This window comes from Callorhinchus milii, unplaced genomic scaffold, assembly GCF_018977255.1.
Source record: "Callorhinchus milii isolate IMCB2004 unplaced genomic scaffold, IMCB_Cmil_1.0 Scaffold27, whole genome shotgun sequence".
Taxonomy (NCBI): Eukaryota; Metazoa; Chordata; class Chondrichthyes; order Chimaeriformes; family Callorhinchidae; genus Callorhinchus; species Callorhinchus milii.
The window spans coordinates 4,244,486-4,259,967 of record NW_024704768.1 but is presented as its reverse complement, the minus strand read 5'-3'; the positions used below and the strand labels follow the sequence as shown (position 1 = coordinate 4,259,967).

The 15,482-nt window shown below is 47.6% G+C and overlaps 2 protein-coding genes across 2 annotated transcripts; one reads left to right on the top strand and one right to left on the bottom strand.

The window, feature by feature from the left end:
* The first annotated feature begins 2,931 nt into the window (after positions 1–2,931).
* Positions 2,932–6,029, top strand: LOC103171621. The gene is made up of 4 exons (XM_007884411.2): positions 2,932–3,292; positions 4,806–4,955; positions 5,112–5,177; positions 5,691–6,029. The coding sequence occupies exons 2-4, from the start codon at positions 4,922–4,924 to the stop codon at positions 5,861–5,863; spliced, it is 273 nt and encodes a 90-aa protein (XP_007882602.1). The 5' UTR covers positions 2,932–3,292; positions 4,806–4,921; the 3' UTR covers positions 5,864–6,029.
* A 4,303-nt stretch (positions 6,030–10,332) lies between these two features.
* Positions 10,333–13,223, bottom strand: dazap2 (DAZ associated protein 2; the record flags this gene model as incomplete). Its single annotated transcript, XM_007884410.2, is given in 3 exon segments — positions 10,333–10,624; positions 11,164–11,391; positions 13,102–13,223. Coding segments are annotated over 3 exon segments (479 nt in total), but the record flags the coding sequence as incomplete, so codon positions are not given.
* Between the last annotated feature and the right edge of the window lie 2,259 nt (positions 13,224–15,482).

The window sequence follows — 15,482 nt, the reverse complement described above, 5'->3', positions numbered from 1 at the left end:
TCCGGAGAGTGTTAGGCGTAGTAGAGCCAAGAGCCAAGGTTTGAGGGGAGTCCAGAGTATGCGTTGGGGGGGTAACTGCTGGAGTCTAACCGGCTATAAACCCCCGTTTAGCTTGCCACCAGCAACCTGCTGTCAGTCGCCGAGTGTCAGATTGCCAGCTGAGGGCTTTGAAGTTAATTTTTCTCTTTCTCTCACCTCTGGGATAACCATTAACGCGCGGAAAACCTTTCTGCTCAAGACTGTTTTTTTTTTGTACAGAAATAAAATCTCCCCCTGCGTTGCCTTTTCCAGTTTGTTCCTGTGCATTTAACGACAATAATAATAATAATAATAATAATAATAATCCTGCCGTTTCGATACAGCGCCTTATCACGTCGTCGAGACGTTTCAAAGCGCTTCGCGGGATATAGCGTAAAGTGGAGCGACTGTGTGTTTTGAGGATTATTGCCTCCCGGAAAGTGACCGCCAATCGACTAACAACTTGTAGGTAAACGGAGGTGTGTGTGTGTGTGTGTGTGTGTGTGCCAAGCCTTAGGCAAGGAAACTTGCCTCAGGCTTAGCACTGTGGGTTCCTGTTTAAGGTCTTGATTTAGCCAAATGACAGATTGGAGAGGAAAGAGGTCAGATAAGATGTACTCTTACCGGCCAGGTCACTGTTAAGGATCTCTTTGATGCTCTTTTGAAGGGTGAGGAGATTGCTCGCTGGCTCGCTGGTTGGTCTTCCGCTCAAGATTCCTCTCGTCCAAATTCACCAAAGTAACAGATTAATCGGTCATTCATCTCTGTGTCACGTCACCTCCGCATTTGGTTATACACAACCAAGTCCTCTAGCGTATCAGTTAGACTGAGGGGACTCAGGTTCGATTGCCGGGTGGGTCAGGGCAAATGTCCTTACTCCACACACGCGCGCGTGCGCGGGGGCCTCTATTTACCCGGCAGTAAGTAGGAACCTGATTGCTAGTTGATTGACGGATCGATTTTCCGGGGGTAACAATCCCTCCAGAGAAAAAAAAATGTGGTCACTCAATCCACGACTGTTTGTGGGGCACTATACCGCGGGGATGAAATCCGAGGCAGTTTGGGTGGTCTGGTTGTGGGGGGGGGTGGTCTAAGCAGAGGCAAAACATGACTCTTGATGTCCTTGTGTTTTGGGGTTCACACGTGTCTTGCGCCCGCCTTCCCTGAGCTCCTGGCAGCTCAGCTCCTGGCAGACTAAAGAATGTGGCCTTTCTGTTGAAGGTAATTGGCCACAGGTGAGCGGACCTTCAGCACCACACGTAAAGAGAGGTACATTTCCAGTGCAGTTAACTCTTTCCTTTCATTCCGATTTCCAGTGGCCAGGTTTGGGCAATGGTGATCACGATCACAATAGTCCTCGCATTCGATCCAGCGCCTCACCGCGTCCTCGAGACGTCTCAAAGCGCTTCACGGGAATACGCTGTCAACTGGAGTGACTGTCCGTTTTGCGGGTGAAACACGGCAGCCAATTGCGCCACCAGCGACGTCCCCACAAACAGCCGTGGATTGGGTGACAAAATGTATATTCGTTAAGGGATTATTACCCCTGGAAAGCAATTCGCCAATCGACTAACAACTGGGTTCCTACTTACTGCCGGGTAAACAGAGGCGCATGCGTGGTGGCACGTGTGGCGCGTGTGTGTGGCGTGTGTGCGTGTGTGTGCGTGTGTGCGTGTAGTAAGGAAATTTGCCTAAGGTTTCGCCCTGACCTGACCTGCCTGGGAATCGAACCCGGGTCCTCTCGCTTGAGGCGAGGGCTCTAACCCCTGAGCTACAGGGGTTCCACCCTATACATTCTGAGTACAATGTCTGGGCATCTGAACTCAACTGATTTTAGCAATAATAACCCACCCCGTTTGTCCCGTTTACACTTGCCTCACGCGGTTTTGATACGGCGAGTCAACTGTCATATCATTGGTCACATTCGGAGGCTCTCACACACGCACACACACACGCACACGCGGTGTAAATCACACATTCCAACCACTGGGAGTCTGAGTATCATATCATCAGCCAATTTGCCTTCAGTGACGTCCACACACAGCCAGTTTTATCCGAGGGGAATTGTCGGCCAGGACACCGTGTGTGAGAGAGAGAGAGAGAGAGAGACACTCCCTTCCTTTCCGAACAGTGTCGCGGGAGAGATCTTTAACGTCCGTCTGAACGGGGCACAGACGGGGTGGGGGGGGGAGTGAGTGAGGTTTATCATCTCATCCGAAGGACGGTGTTTCCCATTCGCGGTGCGCGCCAACCATCGAACGTACAGCGATAATAATAATAATAATCCGTGCGTTTGACCCGGGACCTTATCCTTGGCGTCGGGAAGTCTCAAAGCGCCTCACGGGATACGCTGTCAAGTGAATGGATGGCCTATTTTCTGGGCGAAACGCGGCAGCCAATTGCGCACAGCAGCGTCCCCCACACAAACAGCCGTGGATTGAGTGACCGAATGACCCGGAACAGTGTTTGTGTGTAAGAGTTAACACAAACATCGGTAGAGAACCTGAGGCACCACATACCAAAGTTACAAGCGGTTTCCAAAGAAACCCTAAGTCAATGTTTCACACCCAAATTGTCCTCGTCAGAACTATTAACCTTAAAGCTGCCAAATTAAGGTCAGGCCCTTCGATGCCTCTCAGAGCTCAGGGATAACAATAATCCTTGCGTTTGATATAGCGTCTTATCTCGTCGTTGAGACGTCTCAAAGTGCTTCACAGGGGATAAGGCAAGGTGCAGTGACTGTGTATTTGGTGGGCGAAACGTGGCAGCCAATTGCGCGCAGCAGCGTATCAAAGGCAAGGATTATTATTTGCGGTTGTGCTATTTTTATTACTGAGCAAGGAATCAGGCCGTAGCAGTTAAAGGGTTAAGCCGATCCCAATTCTAGTTACATCATTAATTGCCGTCAAGTCACGTCAAGATCAGCCCAGCAACAGCGATCTGGGGACATACAAACACGCACTCACACGCAAGCCCACGCGCTCACACGCACACAGACCGAGGAACTTCCCGGTGGTTGTGTACGAGAGATCAACGTGGAAGGAACAGAGCAGAACACGACAGGAGAAGAGTTACTTTGAAAGCATTTATATGGACCCTGTTGTGGCCGGGGGTGACTTTACCCGGTCAGTCACACAGCCACACACACACACACACGCACAGTGACTCTCTCTCGCTCTCGCTCTCACTCGCTCGCTCAGTCTTTTCTCTTTGAGGAGAGGGAGGAGTGTTTGATTTGCCGTTTAAAGTTTGGAGGCTGGCGGTGGGAAACCCGGTAAGTTTCTCTGCTTTGTTTGAACTTGTCGTCACGGTCCGACAACATAACAATGTAATATAATAGTCCTCTCCTTCGAGACAGCCCCTAATCGCGTCTCCGAGACGTCTCAAAGTGCTTCACAGAATGTACTGTAAAGTGAATTGATTGTGCGTTTCGCGGGTGAAACCCGGCAGCCGATCGCGCACAGCAGAGCCCCCACAGACAGTCGTGGATTGAGTGACCAAATGTGCTTTTTTTTCATATACGATTGTTTTTTTGGAAGGGATTATTACCCCTCGGAAAAGCCATCCGCCACTCGACTAACAACCGGGTTCCTACTCATTGCCGGGTTCACGGAGGCTGTGTGTGTGCAGTAAGCAAACACAGTTGGGTGTGTTTCTTTTAAGGAGTGGCTTTCAAGTCCTTTCATGACTCAAGGTGATTCTCCGCAGGACTGTACTGTACTGTACTGTAAAGCGTAGTGACTGTGAGTGAGTGAAACGAGGCAATAACAACTAACATTTACCAGCGCCTTTCACGTGGGGAGGACGTCCCAAAGTGCTGAACAGTCAGGGATCAGGACCTGAGCATGGGTGGTGGGGAGGAGGGGATGGGGGGGTGGGCAGGGTTGGAATGAGGGAGGACACAGGGGGTAGAAGGGCGGCTGAAGGCACGGTCGAAAAGGAGGGTCTTGAGTCGTGCCTTGAAGGAGGCAAGAGAGGGAGCGAGGCGAAGGGATTGCAGGATGGAGTTCCAAAGGGTGGAGGCAGCGAGACTGATGGCAGGGTGGGTTCGGGCAGGAGACCTGCCGAGCAGAGGGAGTGGGTCAGAGATGTAGGAGGGGGCAAAGCCGTGGAGGGCCTTGAAGGTAACAACGAGGATTTGAAATTCTATTCTCTGGGGGATGGGGAGCCAGTGGAGTCGGGAGAGGGTGGAGGCGATGGGGTCACGGAGCCTGGTGCGGGAGAGGACACCAGCTGCAGAGTTATGGTTGATCTGCAGTTTGTGGAGGAAAGAGTCGGGGAGGCCGAGCAGGAGGGAGTTGGCGTAATCGAGCCTTGAGGTGACAAAGGAGCGTATGAGGGTTTGGGCGGCTTGAGTGTGAGGCAGTGGCAGAGTCGGGCGATGTTGCGGAGGTGGGGGAAGGCAGAGCGGGTCATGGCACAGATATGGGGGAGAAAGGACAGTTGAGGGTCGAACAAGACGTCCGGGTTCCTGGCTGACTTGGTGAGGTGGACTGTGCAACCGTGGACGCTGATGCTGCCAGCGTCTGAGGTGCTGAGGCGCTGGCGCGAGCCAATCAGGAGGACCTCAGTCTTGCTGACATTCAGTTGTAGAACATTACCTTCTCATCCAAGACAATGTCAGTCAGACAGTCTGTCAGGACATCAGTTGGCCTGGAATCGCCAACCTGCGCCTAACACTCTCCGGAATTAGGAAAGCAGGATGTCCCTCCAGGGAGAGAGAGAGAGAGACGCATTCCAAGATATCTCCACTTCCTCTCTACCATTTTGATTTCCGTTTCTTTCAGAAGCCAGAACGTCAAACGACCAACAGTCCCAGGAGACAGAAACAATCTCGTGTAGAGACAGACCCACACCCTCCCACAGGTCCCATTGTGTGTTATTGCCGGGTTATTATAACACAATGAACACAACGGTTTCCACAACCACCCCACCAGGTAAGCATCACTTACCCGCCCGAGATGCTCAACATTTCGCCCACAAAATGTGGGACTAAGCCGTGGAGGGATTTGAACATGTGGATTCAATGGTGCCCTCCGAGGGACGACAGATTGTTGTATTTTCAAGACTTTCCTGCTCGCTTGTTCCCCCAGGTGTACAGGATCAACTCACAACCCCATGGTCTGACACTGAGCACATCAACACTGTGATTATTGGAGGTAAGAATGTGTTCGGAGGAACTGCTTAAGTATGGATCCATTTCCTGTAGAATCCTACAGCACAGAAGGAGGCCATTCGGCCCATCGTGCCTGTGACCGACTCTTTGAAAGAGCCACCAACTTGTCCCACTCACTCCCGCGCTCTCACCCCCAAAGCCCTGCACAATGCTCCTTTCCTTTCCAAGTCCCTATCCAATTCCCTTTTGAAACCTACCATCGGATCTGCTCCCACCAGCCTTTCAGGCCGTGGGTTCCAGACCGTAACAACTCTCTGGGCAAAAAAAAGTCTCCTCGTCTGGTCTCCCCTCTGGTTCTTTTGCCAATTATCTTAAACCTGTGTCCTCTGGTTACCCGCCCGCCCGCTCGCCCGCCAGAGGAAACAGCTTCTCCTCATTGACAAATTTCCAGCAAAAAGCCATAGTCTTTTGTTGGTGGATTGGCGGATCTCGCCTTGGGGAAGGAGCTGGGCAAAAAGTCATCTCATGTTGTATTGACCGCTCTTAACTCTTGCAGCTGTGATCACGATCTTGGTAGTCAGTATCCTGTGCTTGGCTGGGCTGGTGTGCAGATACATGCACCACCAGAAAGGCAGTTACATCACCTACGAGCACTCTTCAGAGGAGGACGTCACCTCGCTTAGAATCAAGGAGATCCCGAGGGAAGAGAAGATGGAGTATTTCATGTGACTCGAGGCCTTCTCCGCAACAGCCCGGCTTAGCGTTAAAATGTATTAAGATGCGCCCGGCACAAGCTCGGATGCAAACATGCAAAGGATGTATTTGTTTCCTGTAGTGGTCAGTGGTCAGAGCCCTCGGCTCGCAAGCGAGAGGACCTGGGTTCCACTCCCTTAATTAGGCAAGTTTCCTTACTCCTCACACACACGCCTCTGTTGTCAGTCGATTGGCGGATGGCTTTTCCGGGCTTTCCCCCCCACCCCTAAAGAAAAATAATAATGCGATCACTCGATCCATGGCCGTTTGTGGGACGCTGCTGTGCGCAATTGGCTGCCGCACGTCTCCGCCTGAAAATACACGTCGATTCACTTCACAGTAGATTCCTGTGAAGCGCTTTGAGGCGTCTCGACGGCGTGATACGGCGCTATATCAAATGCAAGGATTATTACTATTCTCCCGCGACGCTACTGAAAAAGAGGGGTCTCTCCGAATAAATTGATCGTTCTTGGCCGTTCGTAGGAACCTTCCTTTGCCAACAAACACACAGCGCGACAGAATTTGCGCGTGAATTGCTTTGATGTTACGGCGGCTGTAACGGATGCCAAGACGTTAAATTATTAGCAGCGAGCTTTCCGATAGTCAGTGAAATATATTAGTCTGTCCCTTTGGATGAGACGTTAAAACCAAGGTCCTGCCTGTTTCAGTTGGACGTCAAAGATCCTGTGGCGCTGTTGGAAAAGAGAAAGCAAGTTCCTCTCTCCCGGTGTCCCGGCCGATAATCCCTACAAACAAATAAAAAGAAATGGTCATTTGCTCCACAGCTCTCCTTGTGGCATATTACTGTCCGCGGTTGACTGCCTGCCGCAAAATACACAGTCACTTCACATTTTATATCCCATGAAGCGCTTTGAGACGTCTCAATGGCATAATAAGGCCCTCTATCAATATATATATATATATATCTAAATGTATTATTGTTATTATTCCACGTTTTGCTGTGCGCTGTTGCGTTTGCTCACAAAACACAGTCACTGCAATTTACAGTCAACCCTGTGAAGCGCTTTGGGATGTCCTCCCGAGGTGAAAGGCGCTGTAAAGATACTTATTATTTTGTTATACAAACACTGGGGAATGCTTTTTTTTTAACAGTGAGCTTCATGATATGCATCGGTCACGAATGTATTTAATGTATTTAAGGGTTTTTACTTTGCGTTGTGAGGTCTTTTATCTGTTGTGGGCGAGTTGTACGTTGGTGTCATTAAGCTATTATTTTTTGAAACAAAATGCTGACGGAATTCTCTCTCAATAAATCCACTCAACTTTCCGGTGAGTAAACTTGATCGACGACTTACTGTTAATTTATTGTTAGTCCTCCAGGGAGGGAGGGAGGGGGAAGAGAGAGAGAGAGAGAGAGAGCGCATTCCATCCCGACAAACTATCTCTTAAAAATGCCAAATAAACTCATCAAAAAGTTTCGGGGTCGAAAACCAACCCAAAGCGCTTAACGTGGGACGTGACCCGTGCAAGCGACTGCCAGGAGGGTAGAGGGTGAGCGGGATGGACCCTGGGGCTTCTTGCGTCTCGGCAGTTGTTATGTTCTAAGTGGTTTGAGGAGTTATTTGCAAATCTCACGGATATCAAGTATTGGGATCAGATGCGAGTCTGAGACCCGGAGACATTCATCTGGGTGTAGCGGAACAAGCCTTGTACAGACCCAGAGGTCTCTGTGCTTTTAATATTGAGTTGTAATAATAATTTGGTGACTCAGTTCATGACCGTTTGTGGGACATTGCTGTGCGCAATTGGCTGCCGCGTTCGCCCACAAATATACAGTCGATTCACTTTACAGTGTGTTCTGTGAAGCGCTTTGGGACGTCCTCTCCCGACGTGAAAAGCGCTATATCAAATGCAAGGATTGTTATTATAATATCCTGTGCAGCGCTTGGAGACTGTGACAGACCGCGACGGACACCAACAAACATTCCGCACCAGCCACGGAAACCGAGGTCGGGCGAATCAAGTGCAGAAACAGGACTATTTCAAAGGGTATTTTTATTTAAAAAAAACACCGAAACAAGAATTAGGAACAGAACCATATTAAAGATCCCTGAACTAACGTTCAAGCCTTACAACTTCATTTACTTCAGTTTATTCTTTTTTTTTTTAAAAAACAAATGAACCTTTCGTTTCTCCTACATGGGCTGCGATGTTGCATTCATTGCCGAGTTATATTGCAATAGGGACTACTTCACTTATCCACTTTTTCCTCCCAAAGAACAATCTCTTTCCGGTTGATCAATTAGGCAACTTCCTTTGCCGTCCCCTCTTCTACGAGGATACAGTGCATTGCAAAGCAATTTCGCGTCGTTCTGAAAAACACTGCAACTAACTGTAGGTGGGACCTTGGTCTCCTTTCGCCTCGCTAATTTTTACGCTCTCGACTGCAGGGCATTTTCTGATCACCATTCGGAAACGTTCAGTGAGTTTAAACGCTCCATTACAAAATGGTATTGTGTTGCTAATTTGCCCCCACACACACACACGCGCGCGCACACGCGCGCGCACACACTTGCATTTAATTTAATTGGGGAAAGAGTCAAAACAGTACAACCACCACACAAAAAAAAACACACGTTTTAAACACTCGGTTCGGCGGACTTAAAAGGCAGCCTATGTAAAAGAATAAAAGAGTCATTTGTTTGAAAGAAAAACACCCATAAAACAAAACTGAATTAATTTGTGGAACAAGATGCCAATTAATACGGAGGTCAGCTGCCGATAAACAACACCGAAACCCTAACCAAAAAAACTGTGGGCATCATCGTAAATGGACTAAAAAAATGGCTTCTCCTCCCATCAAAGACCATTAAAAGCCAAACATCCAAAGATATAGGGGCTCCGAGCCACCAGCCCTGGTGAAGGGCACTATGACCAAGCTGTGGTGATGCGTTAAAAAGTTGGGGCATGGTTTTAAAAAGTTTCAGAATTCAAATCGTGGGCGCCAACAGTCCACCCCGGCCACATTTTGTCTTTGCTGCTTCCTGGGAATAAGACGGGATGGATTTCTCCCCCCCCCGCCCCCCCCCCAATTGTGGTGACGATTAGAATCAGCCGGATTACGAGCGCGAGGTTGCACCCTCCTCGGCTTTCCAACTTTATTTTTTTTTCCCCGTTGCTGTTGTTGAGCGCGGCGGGGGAAGCTATTGAAAGGAGAGTTTGCCTGAAGAATAAAAGGAAGAGCGGGAAGACGCCCGGCATTCGAGTCAGGCCCGAACTGAAGAAAAGGTCGTGATGGCATTCCAACATGATAAAAGGCTCCGTTTTGGGTTTAATTGAGTTAAGGTCACTGTTGAGGGTGTCTCGTTCCCAACTACGGGTTGTCCGCTCAACGTTAAATGGTACTCCAGTTTTGATTCTGTGACGGCAAAAACGCTTTTCAGTCATTCTAGACGCCTGGAAGCCTTTGCCCGACACACTGCTGCCCTCGTGTTACAAGCACAAAAGAAAAAACCTTGCCCACCCCATCCAGTTCGGCCAATTGTAACCGGAACCGAGACGCAAGCCGAAGGTCACGTTCATCCTACAGTGATTCGGGTGGGAACGTACCCATTTGAGGCGCTGAACTAGACACGTGAGGTGCTCGCCGGATGATGCACTGCACTGCACCTTCCAACGTGAGATCGATTTAGTGCCACGCAAACTGAAATTAAAACAGTTCTTGATTGGGATTAGAATTTTTAATCGGAAAATAGTGTGAAATCAATCCGTTAGAACATTTATTTCCACGGTCATCTGTCTGTCTGTCAGTCACCCAGACTGTAAAAGTCCTGTCTTATTATTGTGCCTCTTATAAAACTGTCATTGGCGGTGGGTGGGAAGCGACTTTACTCGGGTCCAAACCGCTGATAATTGACCCTTTCAGGAGTGGAATTTCCGCACTTCACAATGAGAAAAACAAAAAAAGTTGCCATTTTTAATCGAGGAATAGAATATGAACAACAAGCATTCTATGGCTTTTGTGTTTACTTTTCCCCCATCCACACCCTCACCCCACCCCCTCGCTCTTGAGCATTTAACATCGGTCATAAACAACAGAATAATGTGTGCAGAGGTTAACACATTGATAGATGTCCACAGTTTTTAAGTGCTGAAAATGACCATTTCCCAGTCCTCAAAAGCGATCGAAACAAACATAGCAAATCCTAGTGTGATCATGAAGTGCTGTTCGGTCAGTTAAGGTCCATTTCTAACCCCCGCCACCTTACGATAATTAATTAACAAGTGCAACAGATTAATTCTTTAGTTTTAAGTTTTTTAAAAATGTTAAAAAATAAAACTGAGAAGTTGAAAGGCACAAAAACATTTTTCTCAATTCACTCGGCTTAAGTTTTCTTATGAGCGTTTACGCTATGGGGGGGGTGGGGGGGGTGGGGGTGGTGGGGTCGGGCGGGTGGTGGGGGAGGGGGAAGGGAGGAGGTACACTAAATCAAACTCAATTCTGGAAGAAAAAAGCTTAAAGGTGCCAAGAGGCTTTGTCACCAAGAAGGATGCACCCCATTATTTGCTAAACTGTCAGCAAGGTTAAATGTTTCTAAGGTAGTACATTCCGAAGATCACCGCAGCTCCCCTCCCCCCTCCTGCCGACTACCAGACCGAGTAGCCGCCGTCCGAACCGCCTAGGAACCAGGTGCCTTTTCTCTGCGTCACCACGACGTTGGCACCTTGCATGGCCGCAATCTGGGCTGCGTTCGGAGGACAGCCGGGCGGAGGAGGCTGGAGCAGAACACAAGACAAAGAGGGGGAAAAAACAACAGATTAAGACTGCGCGCCACGGTATGTTTCTCTGGTCAAGCTTTCCCGCCGACTTGGCCAGCTGGAGCCATGCTACCCGCCAGGGCTTTTGGCTTGGGGGCTAACAGGAGTCTGTGAGTGAGATGTCTCCCCGACGTTCAGTGACTGGTTGGCCCTTCCGGGTCCTGCCGATGGATGAGCCAGGCCGGGCTGTGCTGTCGCCAACAGCGAATGCCCTGGAATACTGCGAGCGGGCTCGACCGCAATATTCCAAGTCGACCCCAAATCGTACAGGTAAATGTTTGTTTGAAGACCAGCACGTCTCTGGTAATCTTGCCCACTCTTCAAGTACTCCCTGAGCCGAGTCGGGAGTGCGCGTTGGGGGTAACTGCTGGGGAGTCTAGACAAGCTAGAACCGAACAGCTTGCCATTGAGAGCGCCGTCTGGCAAGCTCCGGAGACTGGGTACGGGAGGGAAGAAGCCGCACGGCAGGACGCAGGAGCGCCGCTGGGAACACTTACCGGAATGCTAGCGGAGGCTCCCGCTCCAAACCTGGCACCTGGATCGAACCCTCGCTCCATGAGGACGGTTGAGGATTGAGGGAATAATTGTGGCACCGCATAGTAGGTCATGGGCATCCCAGCACCAACTGGCCCCATGGGCATCTGAGCAGTTACCGGGACATACATACCACCTGGAAAGCCAGCACCAACATTAGCTGGAGCGTGCACATATCTTGGATCGTACAGCTGGAAACGCAAACAAAACCAATTTAGTTTTCTCAGGAAACCTTCTGTGCATCATAGAACGGACATGAACACGGTTACATAGAATGAATCTACAGCTCTGAAACAGGCCATTTGGCTGATATATATAAAATAGATATACTCGATCCAATAATGACATATCAGAATTGCGTGTTTTTTTTTTGCAATCTGCTTCAGGACAGCAAATTAATTCCGTTTCTGAGCTCTCTATAAATCTATGAATTATTGCCAGTACAGATCATAACCATGCAAGGCTGTCATTTTACTTCAGGGTTCTAACATTGTCAGTAAATCCACTTATTATCTGGAGCAATTTTCTAAAGTAAATTGCAATCCAATCAATCACTTTCAATGATCTTCAGTTCCATGTCAGCTTTCCATGACCTGGTCTCTTATCATTAAGTGGTATTGTAATCTCATAGAGTATTACAGCACAGAAGGAGGGCCATTCGGCCCATCGTGCCTGAGCCATCTCTTTGAAAGAGCTACCCAATCAGTCGCACTCCCCCGCTCTTACCCCATAGGCTTGCATTTTTTTTTCTGTTCAAATATCTATCCAAATCCCTTTTGAATCTCATGTGATACTACAATAATTTTAAAAAAGAGCCACTGCTGACAGCCACCCATGTTCAGTCACGACAGGCGGAAGGGTCAAAAGTCATTTATTTTGAGCAACCGAATGAATGACACTAACGATGCCATATAGCAATAATGCAATTTCTAGAATCAATTTTAATTTCAGTTCCTGTAGGCGAACGAGGTGTCTATTCTCAAAAGGATTTGGCAATAGCACCTCTCCTCCTTGGGAGCCAACGGATGTGAAAATTGATAAATTGATACCCTAAAAAGAGGAGAATTATTTCATTTTCAAAGCATCAAGCGCCTAACAAAATGAGACAAAATAGTAAGCGTGCTAACGTTTAACGATAAATGCTGTAATTGCTGGGGCAATAGAGTGAACAGTTCTAGGATTAGAGCCAATTAATACACATTGTACATTTATTATTTCTACCATCACACGCAAGCAAAAAAAAAAATCGCAAGCCTTCAAAAATGGTGTTAAGCTCAACCACATACAGTATTACATTGGACAGAATGCAATACTGAATTAGATGCTGATGTGAAAAGAGAAAATTGGGATAATTAAACCTATATTAAAAAAAATCAGCGTTTCGTTTAAAGCCCAATCAGTCAGAAAGTGTGTTTTTTTCCCTCAAAAAAGGCAGACCATTTTTTTCCCCCGCCCAAGAACAGATTAGAAGATTTCTGGTAGGAAATAATATCTGGCGATCAAGTAGATAGTTTGGGGACACGTCATGTCAAGCGATTTCCAGGATGGTTGGTGGAAGGTGAACTGGATGGACCTCGGTCTTCTTTTGCCTAGAGAATTCTTATGTTCTTACAGCGACAAGGGATTCCGACCTATTCAAGAAACATTACGATTCCAGATCTGACACGAGAGCACGGCAGAATCTCGGATCCACAACCTACAAAAGCCCGAGTTTTTGATGAGCTTGTTAGACCACAGCTGGGATGAAAATATCCAAGTTTCTCAGGCACGTGGCATTTTATGGCTTACTATTGGCGAGGGTCAGCACATAACTTATGCAAAGGAATGTCTGGTAGAAGCTAAGATGGAACACGTTACCTCTGGAGCAGTGTACAAGTGTACGGTTAAATTAGTTCATTCACCTCTGCATAGGACGGAGGGGCTTCTGCGTATGCGGGGGGCTGAGGGACCTGGACTGTTGGGTAGTGTGGTGGAGCCACAGTTGCCTGCTGCGTGGGATAACATGGCTGTTGAGAATATGGACCTGCAACAAACAAAGAAAAACACAAATGCTGTGTGAAGATATTCTGTATTTATAAGAATAAAACAATCATTACATTGATGCTGATCTCTCAGGCCCTGCCCATCCCAACACATTGTTTTCGCTTCCCAATTTTTCTCCTCATGAATGCATCCCATTTATTTTTATTTATGGTTGCATCGGGTCCTGTTGCCCTCCAGCACTGCAACCAACTGATTGTTACTCACAAGATCATCAAAGATCTTTGGATGAAGAGGGCCCTTTAGCCTATTTGATCTCATCTTTCCAAAATAGCCACCCTACTGCCTCCCCTCACAGCCTCAAACTATTCACTGAATGGGTCCAACACCCTGGTCTCAACCACCCTTACTGATTCCATTTGTTAATCATCCTCTGGGACCGTTTTAATGTGAACGGACCGAGCAAGTTTCAATAACCTTGTATTTAATGCTGGTGATCCAGAATCAACAGAGTTCCATCTTTCCCTTTCAAGCTCGTCGGTTCTTTCAAGAATTCCAGAACAGAGCTGATTTTTTTTTTTGGTGTCAAGAAAAACCTTCATATTATAGGTTAGATTCCTGACCCAGATTCCTGACAAACTGTACTTATATTCAAGAATCATCTGGAGGAAAGAAATTGCTGCATTGCATCCAGGTTCAGTCAATCCTGCTGAAAACCAATATGATTTAGAAACTTATTCTAGTCTGTCTTATAGGGCAGATTATTCCAAGGCAGAATTAACGCTAAGCAATGTCCCTAAATGCAAGAGTCCCTTTCAACCACCTGGAACTCTCTCCCTCCACCAAAAGGCTGTGGCTTATGGCTGGATCCATTCACATTTTCAATTTGAGGTGGGTAATGTTTGTCAGGTCAGGGAATCAAGGGCTTTGGGGCAAAGGCGGGTGCCTGGAGTTGGGGTACATGGTCTAATAGAATGGCAGAACAGGCTCGAGGGGCTGAATGGCCTCCTGTTCCTATGTTCCTAACAAAGATAGTCATCGCTACAAACGACCAAAAAAGATTTGTCACCATGACAGTAACTGGTACCACACAACTATTGCCCCTGTCTAGAGGAAAATAAACTCCAATTGCGATCTGTTCATTCGAGAGTTGCGCACAAGCTAACGATGCTCAAGATTTGAAAACAACTGCCATTTAGTGGGGGAACGAGGCTTCATTCAGAAACCAATGCAAATATCTCCGATTCTGTGGAAGAGTTAAGGCTGTTCAGGTCATTATGAAAGAGTAAAGAGAATTTGGAGGAATCTACAATTTGCTGCATAAACCGCAAATCTTTTTTTTTTTTTGAATTGCCATCATTTGCCCCACTCGGGAAACGGGGCCAGAACGTAAATGGGCGACTGGGAATACACGCGGAATGAGACTCTTCCCCCCCCCCACCCCCGGACGGCGACTACGCTGCCCTGCGCAAATTGGCCGCCGCCTTTCGCCCACCCAACATGCAGTCAATTCAGTTTAGAGTAGGTCCTTTGAAGCGCCTCGAGACGTCTCGAAGACGTGATGAGGTGCTGTATCAAACGCAAGGGTGATTAGCGTTACCCCCGTGGGTGTTTTTAAATGCACCTTTTTTTAAAAAAATACGTTCTAACATGCTCAAGTCTCCATCTTGTGGCCAGGGTATGCAGTTTGCTTTCACTTTCCTGCAATATGACGTCACATTTTTTTTCTCCCCCCCCACACACACACACGGGTAAACAAGACAAACAGGAAGCCATGAAAGCAATTCATATCCTGCGAGAGAACGGAGTAGATGACCACACCAGGAGGGTATGAAATAATAATGCCCCAGGGCTTTTCAATCAAAATCAAATCCTAGATAAGCAATTTACATTGAGATCAGGTATACACGCTGAAGTTTAAATGCGAACCATACGGATCCTACTGACATTATTGCTGTTTTATTACTGTACACCGATTGCTCTCAATTGTTTTCATTTCATGGGAATGCAAGGAAAGTTAAGAGCAGTTGACACAGAAATACTGCAGGTGACTCCCAATTTAGGTTTGAATAGATTGTAGGGTTAAGGGAAAAAAAATGAATGTTTTCAGCCGTCACAGCCTTCGGGTTTTGGGAAAGCAATTTAAAGATAGAGACAACGCAGCAAGTTTTAACAGGAAAAGATGGAGGCTTTTGAAAAAAGACTGTGTGCAAGACAAATATTTCCTGAACAGGGTACAGGATAAAGTGGATTAACTTCTGACACACATTTTATTGCCTGTTACACAACACTCCCAATTTTA

Coding starts and splice junctions, on each gene's coding strand:
- LOC103171621 (XM_007884411.2), top strand. CDS start 4,922: ATGAACACAACGGTTTCCACAACCACCCCACCAG. Junction 4,956..5,111: donor TTCCACAACCACCCCACCAG/GTAAGCATCACT, acceptor TTGTTCCCCCAG/GTGTACAGGATCAACTCACA. Junction 5,178..5,690: donor CAACACTGTGATTATTGGAG/GTAAGAATGTGT, acceptor TAACTCTTGCAG/CTGTGATCACGATCTTGGTA.